The sequence below is a fragment of the Haliotis rufescens genome, unplaced genomic scaffold (genome assembly GCF_023055435.1).
Source record: "Haliotis rufescens isolate VD_foot unplaced genomic scaffold, xgHalRufe1.0.p SCAF_59, whole genome shotgun sequence".
Lineage (NCBI taxonomy): Eukaryota > Metazoa > Mollusca > Gastropoda > Lepetellida > Haliotidae > Haliotis > Haliotis rufescens.
This window is the reverse complement of record NW_025964323.1, coordinates 488422-514399: the sequence shown is the minus strand read 5'-3', so window position 1 is coordinate 514399 and position 25978 is coordinate 488422. Positions and strand designations below refer to the sequence as shown.

At 42.0% G+C, this 25978-nt stretch overlaps 2 protein-coding genes across 2 annotated transcripts in view; one reads left to right on the top strand and one right to left on the bottom strand.

Moving 5' to 3' along the window:
* Positions 1-2295: 2295 nt before the first annotated feature.
* Positions 2296-13858, bottom strand: LOC124142871 (3-oxoacyl-[acyl-carrier-protein] reductase FabG-like). Its single transcript, XM_046511557.2, has 9 exons — positions 13725-13858; positions 11980-12119; positions 10249-10341; positions 8957-9095; positions 7138-7178; positions 6648-6717; positions 5219-5255; positions 3859-3922; positions 2296-2762 (listed from the first exon to the last, which is right to left on the bottom strand). Exons 1-9 carry the CDS (start codon positions 13780-13782, stop codon positions 2604-2606), a joined length of 801 nt encoding a protein of 266 aa, XP_046367513.2. The 5' UTR covers positions 13783-13858; the 3' UTR covers positions 2296-2603.
* A 6672-nt stretch (positions 13859-20530) lies between these two features.
* The window catches only part of LOC124142808 (dipeptidyl peptidase 2-like), a 103251-nt gene continuing 97803 nt past the window's right edge, over positions 20531-25978 (top strand). The window contains exons 1-2 of the mRNA XM_046511472.2: positions 20531-20709; positions 25168-25307. Of these exons, the coding sequence (XP_046367428.2) occupies positions 20544-20709; positions 25168-25307 (306 nt within the window). The 5' untranslated portion in view covers positions 20531-20543. The remainder of the gene's footprint in view (positions 20710-25167; positions 25308-25978) is intronic.

The following is a 25978-nucleotide window of genomic DNA, read 5'->3' as shown; positions in this document are numbered from 1 at the left end:
TTATACCATTTCTGGTCGAGGCGATATGAGTAATAATATAGTAAAAAGTCTCTTAAAATTATACATATTGTAACATAGCATTCAGATTTTGCTCACAGGTTTATAACAGATAATAAGCAGCACGGCCATTTTGATAGGAATTACATTTTGTTGCATGTATGTATGTATATGAAATGCACGAAAGTATCCATGCCGGGGTAATTGATCGAACGTGCAGTGAATGGGTGAGTAAATATTGTTTTAATGCAGGGTTTGCTCGAAGGTCATGGGTGGAACGGAAACAATTTGTCTTTACGTAATGACGTAATAGTTAACTGTTATGCTGTTGTGAATCTTAATATGTGAAGTAGAAGACATGCATAGTAGTTTTTGAATCAGGTGGGACTGATAATTTGCCCGACCCTAGTTCCCTTAATGAATATTCAACTCATGCCACATTGGCTAGGACGCTGTGGAGACACATCAGTGGTTAATAATATTAGTATCGATTGACGACTTCAGGACATATTGGTACATACTGACATTATAAGGTCACCCGATAGGACCACCCGATCCCCGAAATCGCGTCGAGGCGACACATGTTTGTCTGGGAACTTGACTAAAAATTCACACCAGTCTTTAGAACACGCACACGCGCGCGTTGCTATATTAGTGCAACAATCTTGAACGCGACGTTAAATCTCATTTCATCTCACCTTGCATAATGGTACCTGTCTGGTATCACGAGTGTTCATTCTTTCATAATAGTATTCCCTCTAATGTGAATGTTCATGAGCACTTTGTCTATTGCGTTATGGAACTAGCTCTCCTGTAATATTCATAAGGTTTTCTTTCTCTTACATAACGGCACTTTCTCTATGGTTAATATCATGATCACGTCCCATGCCGTCCGGTCACACTAACATGCAAGTCGCGGACCCTGCACTGAAACAAAAGTCTAATGTTGTTTTATGTTTGTGTGTTATTTAACGCCGCACGCGCTAGCCCGTCACGCGGAACTATGGGGTCAATTTCACACATGACATCCAATGTGAAACTTATTTCTGGTGTCACCCCCCTCAATATTGCGGGGATAACGGTAAGGGGATGGCGCAAAACCACACTCACTCACTAGACATACTTCGAATTCAATGTAACAAGCAAATTGTCATGCATTGTTTGGTGGGCGGTGGGGTAGCCTAGCGGATGAAGCGTTTGCTCGTTACGAAGTACCGGGTTCGATTCCCCACATGGGTACAATGTATGACGCCTATTTCTGGTGTCCCTGACGTAATATTGCTGAAGGCGGCGTAAAAACATACTCACTCACGCATTCAAACTTTGTAAGGTTTGCTTAGCCTGTATGGTTTCCTGGTTAAAGCATCAGCTCACATAATTGTTTGCTTGGTTGTTATTTAAAGCTTCACTCAGCTATATTCCAGTTATATGACGGCTGCATGCAAATGATCGAGTCTGGAGCACACAAACCAGTGATTAATATTAAGAGCAACGAATCCATCCGTTGTGTACGGTAAAACACCTTCAACCAGGCCCGTGAAGATCCCGCTTGTCGTAAGAGGCGACTAACGGGATCGGGTGGTCAGACCCACTGACTTGGTTGATGCATGTCATCGTGTCCCAATTGCGTGGATCGATGCTCATGATGTCAATCACTGGACTGACTGGTCCAGACTCGATTAATTACAGACCGCTGTCATATAGCTGGAATATTGCTGAGTACGGCGTAAAACAACAAACAAACAAACATTCAACCAATTCACCGAGCCTGACCAACCGTTCCACAACTTCACCTCCTTAATGCCACAAGCATTAGTTACTTGAGACCAATTTTAACCTAGCATCCCACCGAGGATGCCCCCCCCCCCCCCCCCCCCAACCCCCAACCCCTTGCACCCTTGTGGCCATCTTCTCTACACACTGCTTTAATATGAGGAAGTTAGGACTCTTGTGACTTCTATGAGATGTGTCTAATTTTACTGCTCGACTTGATATAGACACCCGCTACAATGCAGTTTAATTAAGGTAGGTAGGTAGGTAGGTAGGTAGGTAGGTAGGTAGGTAGGTAGGTAGGTAAGAGGAAAAGGAAGGAAGGAACGTTGTGTTTACAAACCCGTGAAGTATCAATTGATGATATATAACAAGAAACCCGAAACAATGTTCGTGTTCCTGTACAGCGCCGGCGGCGGAGAGTAGTTGGATTGAAGAGTAAGAGATCGAAATGAAAAGAAAATGTAAAATATTTTCTCTTAAAAGTCATCTCTCGAAGATATATTAAATAACAAATGAAAGATTATGTGTTTTTACAGTCAAGTCAAAGAGGTACTTTATTTGCCATATTGACCCAGACACGTAAGATATATGGATTTCTGGAATCTTGCTTAAATATATTTTCAAATGTCTGATTGTGGTTCTTGATACGTCAATTCTATACCCATAGTCATGCATAGTTTTGACCACAGTGGCAAACGCCTAAAACTGGATCACTGGATATCCTCCCACATCAAGTTGATACTACGTGGTTTAACTGAAATACTGTTCAAAGCGGCGGTCGGTCACTGTTGTAACACTGTCATTTTTACTATTGACCAGTGTGATCTCGCTGTTTATTTAGCGGTCTGCACCAGTCTTCCTCCATCAACCGCGATTATCTGCCCAGTCACGAAGCTGGCATCATCAGACAACAGGAATTTTATAACCTTCGCCACATCTTCCGGTGTCCCTGCGCCTCCTAGCGGTTGAAGAGTCGCTTGTCTTTCCAAGTACTGAAAACAAAACAGGCCGTAAGTTGTTAGACTTCAATGTATTCCACCACTGTACTCATTTTTCAAACAGTGATCAATGCGTCAAAATATCCTTACTCTTTAACATGCAATATACGTGTATGTATACGTGTAAAAAACATATAACTAAATTCGGATATACTTTTCAACAACAATAACAATTAATTGTCTAATTTCTGGCTTACAAACATGTTGTTTCCCGAATTATGTCTTAACATTTTATAAGTGCTTCAAACCTCTTTTCCAAAACGCTGCATCCTCGCTTGTATAATAATTTATAGATATCAGTAATTGACATCTTGATATCAATTTTTGAATCAGTACGATTTCAACGGAGCCTACGTTAATTATGTTTAATGCTGCAACATTCCAACAATATCACGGCGGCATGCAATCGAGCTTGGACCAAACAAACCATGAAAGTTGTTTTTCTAAACGGGACATTATAACACACAATCAGCAAAGTCACCAACCCTGACCACCCAACGATTCAGTCGCGACACGCAATCAACCATGTGAACCTGACATCCGATCCGTGTTGTGGCCTCGTACGACAACCATAGGGGTTGCTGGTGGTCTTTTCAACTCCGGAATCCCCGCGTGCGTCCATATCAAGGTGGACCAAACAAACCAGCGACTGAAAGCATGACCAACGATTGGTTGGTTGGTTGGTTGGTTTGTTGTTTAACGCCGCACTCAGCAATATTCCAGCTATATGACGGCGGTCTGTAAATGATCGAGTCTGGACCAGACAATCAAGTGATTAATATCATGATCATCAATCCACGCACTTGAGATCGATGACATGCATCAACCAAGTCAGCGAGCCTGACCACGCGATCCCGTTAGTCGCCTTTTACGACAAGCATAGTCAACTTTTACGGCAAGCATGGGTTGCTGAATACCTATTCTACCCCGGATTTCACGGGTCGCATGACCAACGAACCACCGAGTGTTACCAGCCCAAACAGTTTAGTCGTCTTCAAATACTTGCATGCGTTGCTGGAATCCCCAAAGAACAGTACTGGAGATTCACTGTGCATGTGTTTCCGCAGGGGCTGGCATCAGCCTGACTTACCGAGCTGTACTTGGTGGACTCCATGCCAGCTCGTCTTTGAAACTCGGACAAAATGACACCAGGGCTGAAACAAGGTCAACAATGATTCTGGGGCTCGTTCCACAAAGCGATACTTTAACATAGACGTACGTTGGTTTGTTTGTTGGTTTGTTGGTTGTTTGGTTGTTTAACGCCGCACTCAGCAATATTCCATCTATATGACGGCGGTCTGTAAATAATCGAGCCTGGACCAGACAATCCAGTGATTAATATCATGAGCATCGATCCACGCAATCGGGATACGATGACATGCATCAACAAAGTCAGCGAGCCTGACCACCCGATCCCGTTAGTCGCCTTTTACGACAAGCATAGTCACCTTTTACCTATTCCAGCCCGGGTCTTCACGGGTCATAGACGTACGACAATATAGACTGAAATCACTTAGAACGAGGCCAACGGGGTCTTTTATCATTCATCTTCCCGACGCAAAGGAGTTAACTGACCATAAAAGGCTGGAATAATGGAGTTATATTTTGGCTGGACTAAAGAGTCTGTGTATGGTCCAATCAAAATCGCGTAACGAAACCGACATAAACAACATGGCAACTGCCGTGCGCATTTCGGTCGACTGCAGGATATGCAGAGCATGTGTACCGTCAACTGGGTGTCGACAGATATATTCCAAAACTTTTCATGTTTTTAATCAAGGTGCTCAAGTAATTTGATGCACTTCCCGATGTAGAACCCTCTTCATTACAATTAAGCTCTTGATTATCGATCAGATTGTCTTGGCTTGGGCGCCGCCATTTTGTTTGAAGCAAATGCACGAGAGATGGAACCTGATGGGTCAGTAGGAAGGACATAAAAGGGACATAACTCGAAATAGCCACTGGTGGCGTTGCGATCGAGCCCAGCCTTGCCCAGCAAGGGTGGAAACTGGACTTTTACTGTCAGTTAACGCCCTTGCTTCGGGAAGATGATTGTCATTTGCATAAAATACTCGGTGCAAACGTAATCAAAAAGCTGACTGAGCGGAGGGCAAGTGTAAAATAATGAATCACGATACGGTTGCTTTATATTTTACTGTGGAATTCCATTTGTTCCTACCTCATCCTATGTATCCTAACAACTACGACACAAACACGGGATGAATCCATGCACAGCGATATACATGTATAATTATTAGGTTCGTTGAAATATATATTTCTTGTTTCTTTGGACGATATATTAATTAAGCAAACTGTTAAGAAACAATTGTTTTCAATTCAAAGTTTGTTTTTGCACCAGGTTAAAAGTTTGTTTGCGGATTGAAAAAATAATCAAGCTTACATTAGTAGATTTGTAATTTTCTTAAAAAGAATATATGGCATGTACCTACCTCACGGCATTGACGCGGACTCCGTAGGGCGCTAACTCTGTAAGTAAGATAAAACATTCTTGTGCATGGATATGACATTGATAAAATGCGAAAAAAAACTTCGGAACTGAAAGGGCATTGTAAATTGTGTAAACATAAATATACTGGGCAGTACAACAGTTAATATACGTATTGTCAAATGTGTAGGTGCTCCTTATGATAAAGATCTTACAGATATGATCGCGATTAGTAACTAAAGGCTGATTCTGCACTCTGGTTCCCACAACGTGGCCAGAAACAAATACCTCTGGCTCAGATAAACCAGTCGTCGATTGTCGGAGCAACGACACAATCATAACACCACTGCCACAGTCTAGTTTGCATATCACGTGAGCGGACTTTTCTCTTGTTTTTAAACAAACGAGCTTTTTCAGAAATCTGAATAGAACGGACTAATGCAAGTATTTGGGGGCGCTATACATGTTGTTTTGCATAATTATATAAATATGCAACTCCAACTGCGACACTGAGTTGCATCACAATACATATTTACACATCAAAGTGACCGTATCGCTAGCTCTCCAAAGGGCTTCGGTGACAGCACGTGGAGCCGTACAACCAATGTAAACATAGGATAGCTACGCAAATGGAAATAATAGTTTTTCACGATTTAGGACATTTTCTCAATGAAAGTTAACCATTCTATGACATATGTTTATCTAGATATGTAGACTTGTCAAAAATGAAACAGATGAAAAACATATGAAATAGCTTTGATGGACTGTGTAAGATGTGGGGAATCGTCACATTGCGCTGGCCTGTGGCAGAGGTACTATGCTGGTCGCATGGAACTCTGGGTAGGAGAGTGCCACAAGCATGGGTTGCTGAAGAGTAATGCTAACCAGGAATCTTCACGGGGAGTACGTCAAATGAATTCAGAGTGAAAAGATTTGGGAAATCACACTGGCTGTTCCTTCCACACGTATTCAAACCCGACTGTATCAAAAAGACATATTTTGTTTTCACGCAAAGTTAATTTTCTGTTATAATCTACCTGGCATATAATGTACCTGTGTCTACCGTACGGGTGTCAGACAATGCTGTTAGTTATTACAAATGTTCCATATACTGTTTATATCCTATTCATATATTATCCAGGGGCGGTGGTTAAACCTGTGGTTAAAGCGTTCGCTCGTTCGATTCGCCACATGAGCAAAATGTGTGAAGCCCATTTCTGGTGTCCCCCGCCGTGATATTGCTGGAATATTGCTAAAAGCGGCGTAAAACCATACTCACTCACTTATATATTATCAATATTCGTTGTGGGCATATAATTCGCAGTTTAGTCGGCTATAAGCAACATGGGGTCCAGTCTTTTCCAATGACTGATGAATCTGTAAAAACAGGAACTCGTCATTCATAACCAAAAACAAAACACAAATATCAATACCTGTTGCGAAAATCTTCGTCATGTGATCTACTCCTGCTTTGGCAAGGCAATATGGCGTTGATCCCTGAAACTGAAACAGATTTGGAGCAGTCTATAGCGACATATGAATTGTGCTAATAGCGATATCTCAACTAATGAAATGGTTGTTGAAATGTGTAAATGGTGATGCTGTCGTTTGTTTGTTTGTTTGTTTGTTGCTTAACGCCGCACTCAGCCATATTCCAGCTATATGACGGCGGTCTGTAAATAATCGAGTCTGGACCAGACAACCCAGTGATTGACATCATGAGCATCGATCCACGCAATTGGGATACGATGACATGCATCAACCAAGTCAGCGAGCCTGACCACCCGATCCCTTTAGTCGCCTTTTATGACAAGCATAGTCGCCTTTTATGGCAAGCATGGGTTGCTGAAGACCTATTCTACCCCACAATCTTCACGGGTCAGGATGCTGTCGTATACTTTTGGAACCAAAGTGGCGACTTACTGCAAGCTGTGCCGAGACGCTGGACACGTTGATAATTGAACCTGAAATATAAACAACAGATCAGTATGACGTGAATATTTATATTATCCATAAGCATAATCAAAGATTGAGAGGAGTCCAACTCCCCCATATGGTTAAGACGTGGAGGGTCAGCGACCGGGGTCACTGGTAACGTAAGTTATGTAAAACTTGGTTTTAGATTAAGTCGATTATGGCTCAAGTGAGTTGGGTTCAACGCCGCTTTGAATAGTATTCCAGTTATATCAGGGCGTGTCAGCTTAATGTGGGGGAAAGCCCGAAGTGATGTAGGTCTCAGACGTTTACTACTTGGGTGAAACCCACGAGCACGGGTATTGTGCTGACAGAGCTAGAAACATAATCGGATCGAGCCGGGATTCGAACCACGATCATACGTTTCTCGCTTGCCCAAGGGATACAACTCTGCACAACGAATTGCGGTGCGTTAGACGACTGGGCCACCCGTGCCCGAGCTTAAAAGAAAACATGGAGCGAAAACTGGACGACTTCACATAACTTACATCGGTCACAATAGAATGCCCTTTCTGCACAAAAACACATGTGTTGTAACTATAAGTTAGGACGTATTTCTAGAAATATAAATCGTGACGTTAAAAAATCGCACCATAATGAAAGGAAAAAACACGTTTGAAGTGAAATCTCGATGGATAACTAAAATGTGGAAAAAAAAGAAGTGCAACAGAAAATTACTCTCAGACCACTTTGATGAAAATCACCAACACGGGTATGATGCTGGCAAAACCAAGAAACACAACAGGGGAGAATCTGCAACTCAAACCTACGACCATCCGTTTCACACTCCGACGCAGTTGGAGACTTGGCAAAACACCACTGGCTAATTTGCATATCACATGACCGGACTTTTCTCTTGTTTGTAAACAATTGTGCTTTTTTCAGAATAGAACGGACTAATGCAAGTATTTTGGGGCGCTTTACATACTGTTTTGCATAATTATATAAATATGCTACAACTGCGACAGTGAGTTGCATTTCAATACATTTTAACACAAAGTGACCGTATCGCTAGTTCTCCGTAGGGCTTCGATGACAGCACGTGGAGCCGTACAACCAATGTAAACACAGGATAACTACGCAAATGGAAATAGTTTTTCACGATTTTGGATATTTTCTCAATGATAGTTAACCATTCTATGACATATGTTTATCTAGATGTGTAGACTTGTCAAAAATGGAACAGATGAAAAACATAAAAAAATATCTTTGATGGACTGTGTAAGATGTGAGGAATCGTCACATGGCGCTGGCCTGTGACAGAGGTACTATATGCTGGTCGCATGGAGTGAGTGAGTATGGTTTAACGCCGCTTTTAGCAATATTCCAGCGATATCACGGCGGGGGACACCTTAAATGGGTACACATTGTACCCATGTCAGGAATCGAACTCGGGTCTTCGGCGTGATGAGCGAACGTTTTAACCACTGGGCTACCCGACCGCCCCTGGTCGCATGGAACTCTGGGTAGGAGAGTGCATCAGTTTCTGGTACTCCTAAGGAACGCAACTCGACGACTGGGCACCTGTGTTCTCCCTCTTGTACCTATAAATGGGGCGGTCGGGTAGCCTAATGGTTAAAGCGTTCGCTCGTCACGCCGACGACCGGGTTCGATTCCTGACATGGGTACAATGTGTACCATTTCTGTGCCCCCCCCCGCCGTGATATTGCTGGAAAATTGCTAAAAGCGGCGTAAAACCATACTCACTCACTCATGTTACCAACATCAGATTGAATAGAGCTGAATGAGTGTTGTCTTCAACGTGTACCTTTAGTTTTCTTCAGATGAGGCACAGCGAGCTGACACAGATAGAAGGGTGCCCTGATGTTTGTGCTCATGACCTCGTCAAACACCGGAAGTGGAACGTCAATAGTGTCGCCATATTGAGCACCCCCCGCGTTGTTGACCTACAACATAGTTCCCGGTAAAATGTGAGAGCTTATCCTTCCTTCAATGAGGTGAGATGAGATGGGGCGAAATGGGGACTAACGTTTCGTTCAAGATTATTGCACTTAAAAAGCTACGTGCATGATCGTTTGATACAACATAGTGCGAGCCCTGAGATACCATGCAGCAGTGTAACATGGATACCCCACACAGACACGGAATACTGACTCTGGGCTGACCAATCGTTGTTTTATCTCCTGAACGTCAGGTAGGTTAATAACAAGTACCATCTTTTGGTATGGGGATCGAACCACCGACCTTCTGCTCTTCGGGCGGAAGCTCTATCCACTAGACAACGAAGGAGGTCGCCCTATAATGTGTGTTTGCTGTTTAACGCCACACTGAGCAATCGTTCAACTATATGATGACGGCCAGTAAGGAATCGAGTCTGGACCAGACACTCCAGTGATTGACATCACTTGGGATACGATATCATGCATCAACCAAGTCAGCGAGCCTGGCCACCCGATTCCGTTAGTCGCCTCTTACAAGCGTTATCGCCTCTTACGGCAAACATGGGTTGCTGAAGCCCTATTCTAACCCGGATCTCCACGGGTCCGCCCTATGATGACTTATCTCAGGAATTGCATGCACGAGGTTGTTACACGTTGATCTGCTGCCTTACGTGTATGATTTGTCAACTATGTGTTACTTTTCACAAACATAGCATGGACGGGTTCATTTTTTGAAGAGCAAGAAGTTTCCAATAATTCCGAGTCATAGTGGAATCGGCTTATGAAATAATATCAGGGCCATATGCTTTTAAGAGTAAATTTTCTCATGAAGGCTTATAACTCAGATTTATCACATTCTGACCCGACCCGATGATGTACAGACTGTTCTGTTCAAGCTGGAATATAGCTGACAACGATAATGCGAAAAACAACAAACAAAACACAACAAACTGAACAGGGGTGTTAATCGGAACAGACAGGCCGCGAGTCTGAGCATGGATACATATTAATCATATTTACCACTCAAAAGAAGTTAAAGAACGCGTGATTTGTTCGTTTTACTATGATTTATCTGTTATGACAGATAGTAATATGAAATATGAAAACATCGGGTGTTCTTTGACTATTTGGAGTAGTATAAATGGCATTGCATATTTACCAGACAATCCAGCTGACGGAAGTGGGTCAGGGTTGCCTCCACCAGACGCTCATTGCTGCCCTCCTCACTCAGGTCACATATGGTGGTCAGAACCTGGAACAAAAATATAATTTAAAAACACAATATAACAGGATCGTGTTTTCTCTTGCATTCTGTACCAAGTCTGCAAAATATTGCACATTAGGATCATGCTGCACATATAAAGCTTATTCATCCAAACCGATGTAGGATGTCTGGTTGCATGTAATATACATGTAATATGACAGTGGTGATGCAGTTTAGTTTAATGCCGTTTTACAGCGGATAAGCTTAAAGAACGGTGGTGGGGTTGTTGGTTGGTTGTTTAGTTGGCTGGTTTACGCCGCACTCAGCAGTATTCCAGCTATATGACGGCGGTCTGTAAATAATCGAGTCTGGACGAGACAATCCAGTGATTGATATCATGAACACCGATCAACGCAAATGGGATCGATGACATGCTTCAACCAAGTCAGCGAGCCTGACCACCCGATCCGTTAGTCGCCTTTTACGACAAACATAGTCGCCTTTTACGACAAGCATGGGTTGCTGAAGTGTTACTGAAGTTGCCTGTTTTATAGTGCTAGCCCACTGAGAATATCATGTCGCAGTTTCACATGAATACCCCACTCAGACACAGTATACTGACTACGAGTCGTTTTATCCCCAACGCCAGGCAGGGTAACGACAAGTATTATTAACGTTTTCGGTATGATCGAACCACCAACCCTTCTATACAGTGGAAAGACTGAAGTGGCAAGATGTAGACATTTACCACGAGCCACATTGTGTACCTGACGATCCAAGGATCAGCATCAGTGTGACGACCCCGACGTGACTAAGGGAGGCAATAGAGAATTCCGACACTTTAGATGTGTAGGCTACATGTGAACGCAACATAATAATGAATATTACCTTGCAAGGAGATTCTGTATAAAGCCTTTTTTTAAAATTCATAATAAAAAATAGTGTTTAATGATGATAGTGATAACATTGCAACAATACTGTCCTCGTGACGTATCTTAAGATTGCGTATGAGTGAGTGAGTTTTCTAACGGGGCTTCGGACGGTATTTCAAGGTGTGTCAGCTTGGTATGGGGGAAGCGATGCAGGTCTCAGACATTTACCTATTTGTGAAACCCATGAGCATGGTTATGGTGCTGACAAACCTAGAAACATACTCAGGGCAAATCTTGGATTCGAACCTCGAACCATGGGTTTATGCCACGCCTATGGGACGCAAATTGTACAGCGAAATGCGACGCCTCTGAAGACTGTGCCATCTGTGCACGCGAGTCGACCTTGGTAACACACTTCACAATCAAATAGACCAGTAACTATGTATAATGCAGTCAGCCATTTTGGTTGTTGTAATGCTTTTTCTGGAAAGTGGTAACGTTTTGCTATTTAATTCAGGTTATCACCTATAATCAACGTCCTGTGAAAATCCGGGTTAGAACTGTTCTTCAGCAACCCATCCTTTTCGTAAGAGGCGACTAACAGGATCGGATGGTCAGGCTCGCTGACTTGGTTCACACATGTCATCGTATCCCAATTGCGTAGGTCATGCTCATGACGTAAATCACTGGATTGTTTGGTACATGCTCATATTATTTAGGGACCGCCGTCATAGAGCTGCAATATTGCTGAGTGCGGAGTATCAAACAAACAAACAAGCCTTTCATCAATGGATGTGTATAATAAATCACTAACATCGCCTTTACCAAGACCTCTTTCGTAGCACTGATTGGCTACTTTCTGTAGATTGTCATGGTTACGCCCTGTGATTGACAACTTAGCTCCATAGTCTGCCAGAAGTATTGCTGTCCCCGCGCCAATACCAGAACTCGCTCCTGTGGAAACGGAACATACTTTGTCTTACATCATAAAGACACCTGTAAAAATACTAATCACCTCTTACTATATAACTCCATATAAAAGACATTTGTTTACAAAGTGACATATTCCCACAAATATTTATAAGACAATGGCTTTAAGACACCTATGTCTTGTAAACTCATTACTGAAGGGTCACCCAACTGTGTGGAGTGTTAAACACGCACATGTGCCAACAAGCGTCAATAGGTCTGAGAACGTTGACAATGTGATAAACAGTCAAGCCAATGTTGTTTATACTTTTGTGAAGCTAGAAAACTGATCAACGACTATTAAAAACAATGAAAAGTGAAAGATTGAAGGGGATGGAAAAAGCTTCACAAAACACATTTAGTCCATGCACGTGCGATACATGACAAGTAACAGTCAATGTCGGTATAAAATTGTTCATTACAGATGCAACTGAACTGCAACTTATGTTGAAAATGTGACGCTTTTTCAATACTTTTAATACCCATTCGACCCCTCAAAACAACGACGCTGAGTACTAATTGTGTAAAATCAGTCAATGTATAAAATAGCAGAAATTTTCACTTAGGAAATTTACAACATGCCTGAATATGTCAATTAGTTCACACATTGACTGATAAACATGTTCATTTATTTTATCATGATAACGAATTCCACATTATTTAGGTTTAGATGAAAAGCGTGAGTGAGTATAGTTTTACGCCGCTGTTAGCAATATTCAAGCAATAACACGGCAGGGGAAATTAGAAATGTGTTTCACACATTGTACCCATGAGGGGAATCGAACCCGGGTCGTCGGCCTGACGAGCGAACCGATAACCACTAGGCTACCCGACCGCTCCTTCAGATGAAAAGAACACGAAAGTCAATGAACATTATTTTGTTTTACTTTTTACCTCTAATCATAATTAGTCACTTTCACTTGGACAATTTACAAAATGCTTACATATTTCAGTTATTTTACAAATTGACTGAAAAATCTGTTCATTTATTTTTTATTTTTTTATTATTAATTTTGCCTCTCATCCAAGTATAATTAGTCTGTTGTGATGTTCTAAAACCTTTTTTGAACTTCTGAATAATTATAAGTCAATCTGATTTCAATCAGATTTCCACATATACAAGCAGATACTTCGAATCACAATTTAATTTAGCGATATTTCAGTGAATCGTTCCAACCCAGCTGACTATGACTTAGTACTTGTTTTGTGGTGGTTTCTCAAATGTCTTTGCTATTTATATAACAATTATCGCATGTCGTATTTGTAACATTACTGAGACAATGTGTCTGAAAATTGTGAATTTTGTTTCAATAATATCATCACAGGGACAATTCATTGAAACAAATTAAATTCTACCCTTTTCGTATATTTTCTGATGACACTTTTGACAGAACCTCATCCAACCTGAATCGCCGACTTCAGGCATAAGGGTCCATTCGGGTCTATTCGACTTATTCCGTAAATAGAACACACGACAGCTGAGCCGAATGCGACCTGGGGTGCAAATGGCGTCAAAAACCGGCTGTAGTCACAGAATGCCCTGCAATGGATATGTTAAGACAGCAATATGTATATGATATATGTCCTTACCTGTGACAAGCACTACTTTGCCTTTAACAGAACTCAAACTCTTCGTTATCGCTGCCATGACGTGGATATATTACAAGGGAGGTAACTCTGATGAAGCTGTAGGCGTGAAAGCCATTCACTAACTTCAAAGATTTGGAGTTGCCGGTTCGATTCTGGTAATCACAAATGAAAAACCTGACAGTTACAGTTACAATTCAATATGTATGTAACACCAAACAGTGGATACGGTCGCACGTTAACCTGTTTGAAAAACACTCAGTTTTCCTTTTCGTCAGTACTAGTCAGCGTGTGAAAGAATACTTCAGCAGTACCAGTATTCTGTTGAATGGATGTCATCGTTTCCCAATTGCGTGGATCGATGCTCATGAGGTCATCCACTGGATTGTCTAGTCCAGACTCGATTATTTTACAGACCGACGTCATACAGCTGGAATATTGCTGAGTGCGTCGTTAAACAACAAACCAACCAACCACAATATAAGCGCGTCTAAAAATAACATCTTAAGCACAATTGATTCAATGATACTTAAATTGCCCTCAATGGTTTGAGGTACCAAGAAGGGATACAAAATAGTAAAATGCTAGATAAAAACCACCTGTCCTAAACATGTTAATATAGTATTTCATATCTATATGGACCCGTGAAGATTCCGGGGTAGAATAGGTCTTCAGCAACCCATACTTGCCGTAAAAGGCGACTATGCTTGTCGTAAAATGCGACTAACGGGATCGGGTGGTCAGGCTCGCTGACTTACTGCGTGGGTCGATGCTCATGATGTCAATCACTGGATTGCCTGGTCCAGACTCGATTACTTTACAGACCGCCGTCATATAGCTGGAATATCGCTGAGTGCGGCGTTAAACAACAAACAAACACAATCATATCTATATGCGTAATTAACTATAATCAATTATTTAGCAATGTAATATACAAAAAATAACTAAAGCAGAAATAGTGCTAAAATACGTTTATTTCATTTTGCTTTAATACAGCCTACATTCAGTCAATTATTGAAATTCAATCGTATCTAACGGAGTAAACTCCGATTTTAATGAGACGACATTTACCTGTTCTGGTACATGATAATAACATACATTGAAGCAAAACCACGAGCCTCGAACATATCTTCTTCATTATATTTTCAATTTTGTATACTTGTCACAAGAAAACTTGATAATTTACCACGTATTACATATACATAGTTCTTGATATTCTAACACCCTCAGTCGTCGTACGATCAATAAACGCATACATATTCAACTGCAGCTGGAAAAGACACGCCCTCTTTAGTGAGAGAAGTGGGAATGTTTATTTCCAACAATGATATATATAATCTCATTAAAATCAGACCTTGGTTCTCGCTACCGCTTATAAACATTGTGACACAGACACACGCTCCCCAAAATCCCGAACACACACACTTTCCCCAATACCCCCCCACCCCCCTCCCCTGAATCCCGAACACACACAAACACACGCACGCTCCCCTGCATCCCGAACACACACACACACACACACTTTCCCCCATACACACACACACTCACTCCCCTGAATCCCGAACACACACACGCACTAACACACGCTCCCCTGCATCCCGAACACACACAAACACACGCTCCCCTGAATCCCGAACACACACACACACACACACACACACTTTCCCCCATACACACACACACACTCACTCCCCTGAATCCCGAACACACACACACACACGCACTAACACACGCTCCCCTGCATCCCGAACACACACAAACACGCTCCCCTGCATACCGAACACACACACACACACACACACTCACTCCCCTGAATCCCGAACACACACACACACACACACACACACACACACGCGCTCCCCTGCATCCCGAACACACACACACTAACAGACTCCCCTGAATCCCGAACACACACACACACACACACACTCCCCTGCATCCGGAACACACACGCTCCCCTGAATCCCGAACACACACACACACGCGCGCGCTCCCCTGAATCCCGAACACACACACACACACACACACGCTCCCCTGCATCCCGAACACACACACACACACACACTAACACACTCCCCTGCATCCCGAACACACACATACACACACACTCCCCTGAATCCCGAGCACACACACACACACTCCCCTGAATCCCGAACACACACACACACACACGCTCCCCTGAATCCCGAACACACACACACACAAACGCTCCCCTGCATCCCGAACACACACACACACACACTTTCCCCCATACACACACACACACACACACACACTCACTCCCCTGAATCCCGAAGACACACACGCACTAACACACGCTCCCCTGCATCCCGAACACACACACAAACACACACACACACACACAAGCTCCCCTGAATCCCGAACACACACACACACACACACGCGCGCGCGCTCCCCTGCATCCCGAACACACACACACACACTCCCCTGAATCCCGAACACACACACACACACACACACGCTCCCCTGCATCCCGAACACACACACACACACACACGCTCCCCTGAATCCCGAACACACACACACACACACACACGCTCCCCTGCATCCCGAACACACACACACACACACACTCCCCTGAATCCCGAACACACACACACACACACTCCCCTGAATCCCGAACACACACACACACACACACACCCCTGCATCCCGAACACACACACACACACACATAATCCCCTGAATCCCGAACACACACACTAACACACACACACACACGCGCGCGCTCCCCTGCATCCCGAACACACACACTAACATACTCCCATGAATCCCGAACACACACACTAACACTAATACACGCTCCCCTGCATCCCGAACACACACACACACACTAACACTAACACACTCCCCTGAATCCCGAACACACACACACACACTAATACACGCTCCCCTGCATCCCGAACACACACACACACACACTCCCCTGAATCCCGAACACACACACACACACACACGCTCCCCTGCATCCCGAACACACACACACACACACACACACACACTCCCTTGAATCCCGAACACACACACACACATGCTCCCCTGAATCCCGAACACACACACACACACACACAAAAACACCACACACACACACACACACTCCCGTGAACCTCGAATACCATCAGTACTACATAACACTAATCTCGATAGTATTGAGAAAAGGGAGCGATTTGAAGTTCATTTACTGTTGAATACTAGTATCAAAACATATAATATATAAAATAAAGAAAATATTTACATGCACCTTTATTTTGATATATATACTCGGACCCCATGGTACCGCGGCATTCATCGTATCGCGGCATTTGTGATTTCCGGTGGTTCACGCGGGACACGCCTCTTAGCGGCTGTCTATTAATGCAAATCAGTAACCAGGAACTGCTGACTTCGTAAACAATTTCAATTTCCTCGGAATGTTCCGTCTGCTGTTAATAAGGAGTTATTAATCCGTTGATACATATTTCTGGCATCTGTTGTAATATTGCCTTACCCCCATCTTTCAATGGCCAACGATATAACCCGCAGTTCCCCAAGTAAACTTTCTCTATCGACCTGAACTAGATCATCTGCCTATTCGTGGCGACTAATGAGGTAACGGAAGTTACGTAGTCCGCACATTTTTTCCCGCTCTGTGCCCAGAATCTATTGGGAGATCATAAGGGCCATAATGCCAAACTTAGAAAATACGTTTTTCACTAGTAACCAAAAGATAAATACATACTTTGGGCATACTAGGAGTGCTTTTTATATATTTATTGTTGACTTTTAACATTTTTCCATTTTGTGACAAATTATTGTCATTCAATTTTGTTTAAACAATCTTAAAATATCATTTCTGATATTTTGTTGTTGACTTATAAAAATATGTTTCTCTTACTTTTCGATAAAAATGCATGGAATACCTATTGATGATAACACATTTCGAATTTTACTTGCGCTGTCTTTGCAATTGTCTGGACAAATCACTGATGTCTGGCATGATCATACCAAGTGGTTGGTAGAATTATGTCCTCTTTTTGTCCAATTCGGACCTCCATACACAACTTTTCTCTGTACCGCGATACGATGGAGTTCTCTCCCTTGTCAAACAGAGCGCGAGGCCCGGCTTTTACTCGGAGCTACTAATGTAAATAATGAACTTTTATGAGTTAAATATGTATTGTTTGATAATATGAATGATATCTGATACAGAGAACACGAAAAATCATAAAGGTTAGTGAGTGCATTTTGTTCTGTTTAGCGTACATGACAAGTACCGCGATACCCCGAGGTTGCAGGCTAATTCATTTTATAAATGTTGGATCTGCGTACCAAATCCGATTTTTGAGGTATTACTTGAGGATATTTTGTATCATTGTTGCTCCATGTTCTTATGTCTCTGAGTATATAAACGAACATGGAAATGCAGATCATAATGGAGATAATCCTGCAGCCGAAGCGGATGACGGTCTAAGGGAGATAACCGCGTAATGATTGATCCGTGCATTCATGCAATATTGTGTTAAATAAACGCCTGAATTAATAATAAATAAAATTGCACGTTTGAACATCTTTTGTATGATGCTTTTTCTTCTTTAAATGAATTTAGCATAAAAAAATATTCGCAAAGGACCTCGCGGTAGGCTCTACCACCAGGCAGGGGTGGTTTTGTTTATGGTCAAAGGGAGGTAATCGTATTTGTACATTGCCTTAAACTCAACACAGTGTCTTGTTTCAAACTTCACACACGGCGTGTTCCCTCCATAGAAGGGAGCTAACCGCGTATAAAAAAATCAGGAGTTATGTCCCTTAGCCCAAAGGGAGGTAAGTCTGTTGAGCAAATGGTAAGCAGGGTTTACAGTTACTTCCCTTTGACCATCAACGACACGCCATTTCACTCGGCATATATTTCGCAAACTAATCTACCAAACACTGACATGAGTCAGAGTACACGAAACCGTTGGTTGTGTTGTCTCCCTTTTGGACCGATTAATTTTCTCTTAAACTGGATTTGGTGTCGAGAATAACCCACATCGCAAAGGACCACACGTTTGGCGGGAGTGGTTTTGTTTATAGTCAAAGGGAGGCAATCGTGTTTGTACATGAGTTAACTCCCTTACCTTACCTCCGCACAGTGTCTCTCTTGGTACTTCACACACGGCGTGTGCCCTCGATCAAAGGGAGTTAACCGCGTGTAACAAATCAAGAGTTATGCCCCTTGTCCCAAAGGCAAACATGATTTACAGTATATCCCTTTGAACATCCACGACAAGGCTCCTCAAATCTAATGAGTCGTATCAATAGTGTATGTAGGTAAGGGAATAAGCCGAATGGACCTGAATTAAACTGATATCTTACGTGCGCGGCCTAATAAAACACTGCCATGTCCTCTTAGAATATATTCAACACACAACTACCAAACACCGAGATGAGTGCATGAAACCGTTGATTGAGTTGTCTCCCTTTGACCGTTACAACACAAGTCTCATCCCCGCGGGACACTTTCGTTACCCTCCCGGTATGATCCCAGCCACTTGGCTGGTTCAGTTACGGGGGCCTGGAAACCGATCAAGTCTAGAAATTATAATGGGGACCAGTTAGTTGCTGTTGGAACGGAATAGTCAGGGACTCACGTTAGAGTTACGTATGAGCTCAATCTGTTTGGACCCGTGAAGATCCGGGGTGGAATAGGTCTTCAGCAACCCATGGTTGCCGTAAAAGGCGACTTTGCTTGTCGTAAGAGGCGACTAACTGGATCGGGTGGTCAGGCTCGCTGACTTGGTTGATGCATGTCATCGTATCCCATTTGCGTGGATCGATGCTCATGGTATTAATCACTGGACTGTCTGATCCAGACTCGATTATTTACAGACCGCCGTCATAAAGCTGGAATATTACTGAGTGCGGCGTTAAACAACAAACCAACCAACCGTGAGGACTCCGGGTCAGAATACGTCATCAGTACCCCTCCTTTATGGGCAACTCGCTGCGAAGCCAGGATCCGCTGATCATGGGTACAAATTTAAAACCACGCCCTTGAATGAACATTGCTTCACAGCACCAACACTTGCTGGTGGGTTTCACCAAAGTGGTCTGAGACCTGCATCTCTGCGGGCGTTCCTCCCACGTAAAGCCGATTATGTCACGCCGTGATATAACTGAAATGCTGCCCTAAACGTGAATATTCACTGTATCTAGCCCGTGTGACGTCATGAACAATAGATGACGTCACCGTCGACTGACTGCACTTTACGACGTCACATTGTTTGGATCGAAAGCAAAAAAAGGAACAATAGGTGTGTGGTAACTCCGCATAACAAACACTGTCAGTCTTTAGAACAGTTTATATAGTTCATAAGGTTGGCGTGCACATTTGCTGATCACCGGAATGATCGCCATGCTGTTACAAGAGGGAGCATACATTGTATATATGAATGTTCGATGTACATTAGGGAGCGAGATCTATTACAAGGCGTAAATAACCTATGGATTAAAACTTCTATTTTCCAGTGTCCGTCGTAAGATTTTCAGAAGATAAGGATCGAATAAAGAGTACTTGACTCGTTCTGGATGATGCCACGTACAGCCCAAAAGTGGTGGACGATCGATCCAGCGTTGCCAGTTTGGCTTGAATAATTAGCTAATTAACAATCACACTAAACTTTTTCCTCCATGCGACGTATAACTTCTTTCTTTTTCACCTGTTCGTAATTGCAGATCATATTATATTAATTGCTTTCAGAAATGCATGCATGGTGAAGGGGAGATAACTGTAAAGAGAAAATCGTCATGTGATTGTTGTCATGTGACAAACTGACATTCAAAATGGCGACTTCCTATGTGCCACTTGTGTTTTGTCTCTGTGTTGTTAGCGCTGTTGTGAATGGACAGGGTGTGCCGTACACAGAGAAGTACTATACCCAAACTGTGGACCACTTCAACTACCTCAGCTACGGCAATCAGACCTTCCAGCAGCGATATCTCATTCAGGGTGAGTCACTTGAAGTACCGGTACGTCTGTGATAGTATGATTTGAAGAAGTAAAACTATACAAATAGTGAAAATCATCATGATTCAATTATTGACATTAAATAAAAGACATTACATTTTTGTCATGCGTTTGTGAGTACCAAGTATATCAAGTTGTCATTCATGGATCAAATACATTGCCTATTTGTACACAATATAGGCCTACCAGGTCCTGTCAAAATGAAGGCCTCTACTCCGATAAGTTAGCATCTGTCACTAGTGTCAGTCCCCGCTGAAAACTGCGGTCAGTCGGAGAAGATTTTGCAGAAATGCCTACTCGCTACAGAAATCTACCTATCTTGCATACAATCACATTTTATGCAGAACTGGTGAAAGTTTCCTTTTTAAATGTGAGTCCAAATCTGGTTTAACATGTAAACATTTTGAAGCAGAGTCGACTTTCGAATTATTGCTTACCAAAAGTGGATGTCTGCATGTTTACACTAGTGATTAGCAGCTGCACTTCAATAAGGTGTTGTAGCCGTGGATATGTTTATCATAAAAATACCTGCCACAAGTCAAATAGGTGCAAAACTACGGAATTCGCGAAAATTTAGCTGAAAAGATGCAGAATTGGGTGCAGAATTTACAATAACTGACTGCAGAATATTTTTTGTATTTTTATCAAACACATTGGGGACTGCTCGGTCAGCCGGTAACAGGTTATTTGGAATAGTGTCCTGACCCAATAGTTTCATATATCTTGTGTCATTTCATAATTAGTATTTTTGTATTCCTTGTGTAATTTGTAAACAGGTTGTTCAGTAGAAGGCGTTTTTGTCAAGGACAGGAAGTTGCATTAGCACCTGGCATTTCAGCCTGGCTATATTGAAAATTTTAGTAGAATATACCAAGTGGTTGACACAGGGCTGTCATGTCTACATACACCTGCTGCAAGTTAAATAAAGTTCCTTAAAATGAGCCCTGGTAATGTTCAGCCCATTAAACCTACACAAAAACAGGGACAGAACCTGTCATACCAAAGTGAAAATGGATATTTTTAGTAAAATAATGTACCACTGAACTTGCCACAAGTCTGACTAAATTCATGTCACATTTTTATGAAACCACACAAATATATATGATGCCATAAAAGCAATCTGGGGCATGATCCAACCTCAGAAGGACAAAACTACTTGGATTTAAAACTACCACTAACAAGGTTACAAAATTACACGGAAGGTTCAAGGTTGGTCTCGATCTTACATTGCTATAACTACTGCTGATAGCACGAAACTATCTACCTGATCTAGGACATGTACAAACACTGTCTGGACTGATAAATGACATATGTTTGGTTACTTCTATAGACTGGTTGAACATTGACTAAATTGATTTGAATTTGTTTCTAAAAACATTAATGATTTTAATAGATAATTGTGCACAGACTTTACAAAACTGTTGACATAAACATATGTATTTTTATTTTATTTTTATAAACATTTAATGTGGGTTTTAACCCTTGACAATGATGCAGCAATTATTTGATTGCCATAGTAGCAGGTGGGTAAGCAATTTGCATAGATGACAACTTGTGAAGTTTACATTGATGGAAGCTTTGTATCACATTTCTTTAATCTTTTGCTTGTGACACAGGTCATATAGATACACCCAGTCAGCAGCTTACCTTATCATGATAAAACCAGGCCATGTTAATTATTTGTTTTGCTTTCAATGTGTTAGCTTGGCCATCTTCCCTAGACAAGGGAGTTAATTGACCAGTAAAGTCCTGTTTCAACTCTTGCCTGGACTAGGCCAGAATTACGTAGTTATATTTTGGCTGGACTACCAACTCTATGCCTAGTTCAATCAAAATTGCATAATGAAATCAACGTCCGGTTTGTTAACTGTCGTGCTAATTTCGATCAATTGCAGGATTTGCAAAGCATGTGCACGGTCAACTTAGCAAACAAATATGTTTCAAATATTTTCATGTTTTTAATCTATGTGCTAACATGATTTGATACACTTTGTGAAGTGTGACACATTTTTTTGCAATCTAGATCTTGATTATTGATCAGATTGACTTGACTTGGAGCTGCCATTTTGTTTGAAGCAAATGCATGTGATATGAGAGGTGGAATCTGATTGGTCAGTGGGAGGGACATAGAAGGGACAGAACTTGTGGCGCTATGATCAAGCCCAGAAATTCCAGCCTAGTTTTACAGTTAGTTAACTTTGCCTTGGGAGGATGTAGTTTGGCTGAGACAGAATTAAAGTATATATACATAGTCAACACTTCAGTGAATCGTCTTTTATGTAGACACCTGACATTCCTAGGACAGTGTATCATATGTATTGACATTTGTAGGAATAGTGCCATCTAAATATTATAAGATTTTGTTTTGCTGAAAAATCTGAAATCTGCAACAGTTGTTTGATTTAGCTGTCAATCATGTCAAGAGTGTGTGAGTGAGTATGGTTTTACGCCGCTTTTAGCAATATTCCAGCAATATCATGGCGGGGGACACCAGAAATGGGTTTCACACATTGTACCCATTTTGGGAATCGAACCCGGGCCTTCGGCGTGACGAGCGAACGCTTTAACCACTAGGCTACCAGACCGCCCCCAATCATATCAAGAGGCAGCATGATCTGTATGTACTTATCACTAATTTGGCAAAATTTGGCTGTGAATTTGGGACTCTTTCCCTTGAAAACCAACACTTTTTTCAAAGTAAGAGGAAATAATTAGTAAATAGGAGCAAAATGGTCAGTGATAAAAAAAGGGCCAATAATCTTTCAAAATCTAAATTATTAGAACTATTATGAAAGGGAGGCTACTCTTGTTCCTTACCTCCTAACTCTATGATGCATATAAATCTTATGACACGTAAAACCGATAAGAGACAAGCTTATCAAACATGGCACAAACAACAACATATGCGATAAGTTATTAAATAAGAAAATAAATATGAAATGTCTTTTTTTGTCAACTGCCAGCCCAATTTCTTCACAAGATCTTTAAATCTGAGATGATGAGGTTAAATTAGGTTTAACGTCGCGTCCAAGATTATTGCACTTATACAGCAACGTGCAAGCATCTGTGTGTGTGTGGCTGCTTGTACTAGTTCAGACTGATGCCGATTTATAGTACCAGCTCACTGAGATACCATGCCGCAGTTTAACATGAATTGTTTTAGCCCCTTAATGCTGAGCACCTGACAGGGTAACAACAAATACCATCTTTTAACATCTTTTGGTATGGCATGGCCGGGGATCGAACTCCGGGCGGACGCTCTACCACAAAGACTACAGAGCCGGTCAAAAACCGAGAACAAGAAAAAATGGTCTGGCATAGCTATATTGACATGTTGAACAGCCAGCCTCAGTAGATCTGAGATTTTCTGGTTAGTGGGAGGACTGTGCTCCAGATTGCCTGCATAACATACATAAAATATATCACATTGCACAATTACTTTTAGAAGCAGTGGGGTAGCTTTAGCTGTGGGGTAGCCTATTGGCTAAAGCGTTTGCTCGTCACACCGAAGGCCCTGGTTCAATTCTCCACATGGGTACTATGTGTGAAGCCCATTTCTGGTGTCTCCCTCCCTGATATTGCTTGAATATTGGTAAAAGCAGTGTAAAACCATACTCACTCACAATTACTTTTGAGTGGCTGATTTACAAATGTGCATGAACAACTTTCGGTCTGGCTTTTTTCTTTGCGGAATGCACTCAGCACTTCTCTCATCAGTGTGTTAGGACGCTGACGCTAATCTGGTAATTTCGCAGACTAATTAAAGTAGTGCCGGTGAGACAACACAGTTGGAGTATTGTTGCCCTTGAAATATTCCAATCATATATGCCAACAGTTTGACAACATGGAGAATGAATACCCAATGTTGCATTTTCTGTTTGTGTACCTGCATTTCATTACAGAATCATACTGTCTATTTAGTATATCTAGATGATCATCATTTTCTTTGTGATTTCATACATTAAGGCCACACTTTTTTAATGTTATGTTTCACAGATTTATTCCAGCTTTTCCACAAGTTGGTCGAAAAAAAGAAAAAAAGAAATGTCAATTATATATTTATATTAAAGTCAATCTGCTGTGGAGTTAAACATGTTAAAACTGCAGGTTGCCTCTTGAGTCACTGAGGGTGATGGAATTTATGTATAACATTTTGTACTGTACAAGAGATAAGAGGGTTTATATTACAAGCAGGATAAATAAATATTTTTATGTTTAATTTAATTCTTAGACCGGCTGCTTTTCAGTGTGTGGGGGGGGGGATCAGTGAAAATCAAAAATGTGTAGCCTAAACTTGAGGTTGTTTGACAAACATATTATTTCGGTGTGTGTACTTTACCCAGGCACCAGGAACTTATTTTAACTGTCCATTTTAGGCCTTTTACCATGTCATCGGTACTAAACTACAATGATATTCAAATCTTTGTTTACCATTGTCAGATAAATGGTGGAATCGCGGTGTGGGACCCATCTTCTTCTACACGGGCAATGAAGGAGCCATTACTGATTTCTGGGATGCAACCGGATTCGTCACTGACATCGCACCACAGTTTGGGGCCCTTGTAGTCTTTGCTGAACATGTGAGTACTTTTTACTTTTGCTTCATGTCCATGAATCTGTACGAAACTCTGCTAGACTAGGTTCCGTTGTTCAAAGCGATCTTAGGGCTGAGGTGATTGTAACCCCCATACCTTAACACATATTTACGACAGTCGTAGCGCTAAGGCTGTTTCATAAGTCACCCTGGACCAAAAACTCTCTGCAGCATCTTGTGGGGGCACGGGTGGCCCAGTTGTCTAAGGCGCTGCGCTGTGCAGAGTTGCATCCCTTAGGCGCACCAGAAACCTGTAATGGTGGGTTTGAATCTCAGGTCACCCCGGTTATGTTTCTAGGTTTGTCAGCACCATACCCATGCTAGTTGGTTTCACCAAAGTGGTAAACGTCTGAGACCTGCATCACTTCGGGCTTTCCTCCCACATTAAGCTGACATGTCGCGATATAACTGGAATACTGTTAACAGCTGCGTTAACCCCTACTCACTCACTCACTCACTCACTCACTTACTCACTCACTCACTCACTCACTCACTCACTCACTGCAGCATCATGTATGCAATCTGCATGATCTGAGACTGAGGAGTTTGGACACTAGAATGAAGCACCCATAAAATATTAGAACACACCCTTGTGCAGCATGAACAAACATTGGTTACACAGATCACCTGATATTATCACAGTTTGATAGTGATTCA

Coding starts and splice junctions, on each gene's coding strand:
- LOC124142871 (XM_046511557.2), bottom strand. CDS start 13,782: ATGGCAGCGATAACGAAGAGTTTGAGTTCTGTTAAAGGCAAAGTAGTG. Junction 7,179..8,956: donor TCATCTGAAGAAAACTAAAG/GTACACGTTGAA, acceptor TTTATATTTCAG/GTTCAATTATCAACGTGTCC. Junction 2,763..3,858: donor AGTCCACCAAGTACAGCTCG/GTAAGTCAGGCT, acceptor TTTTGTTTTCAG/TACTTGGAAAGACAAGCGAC.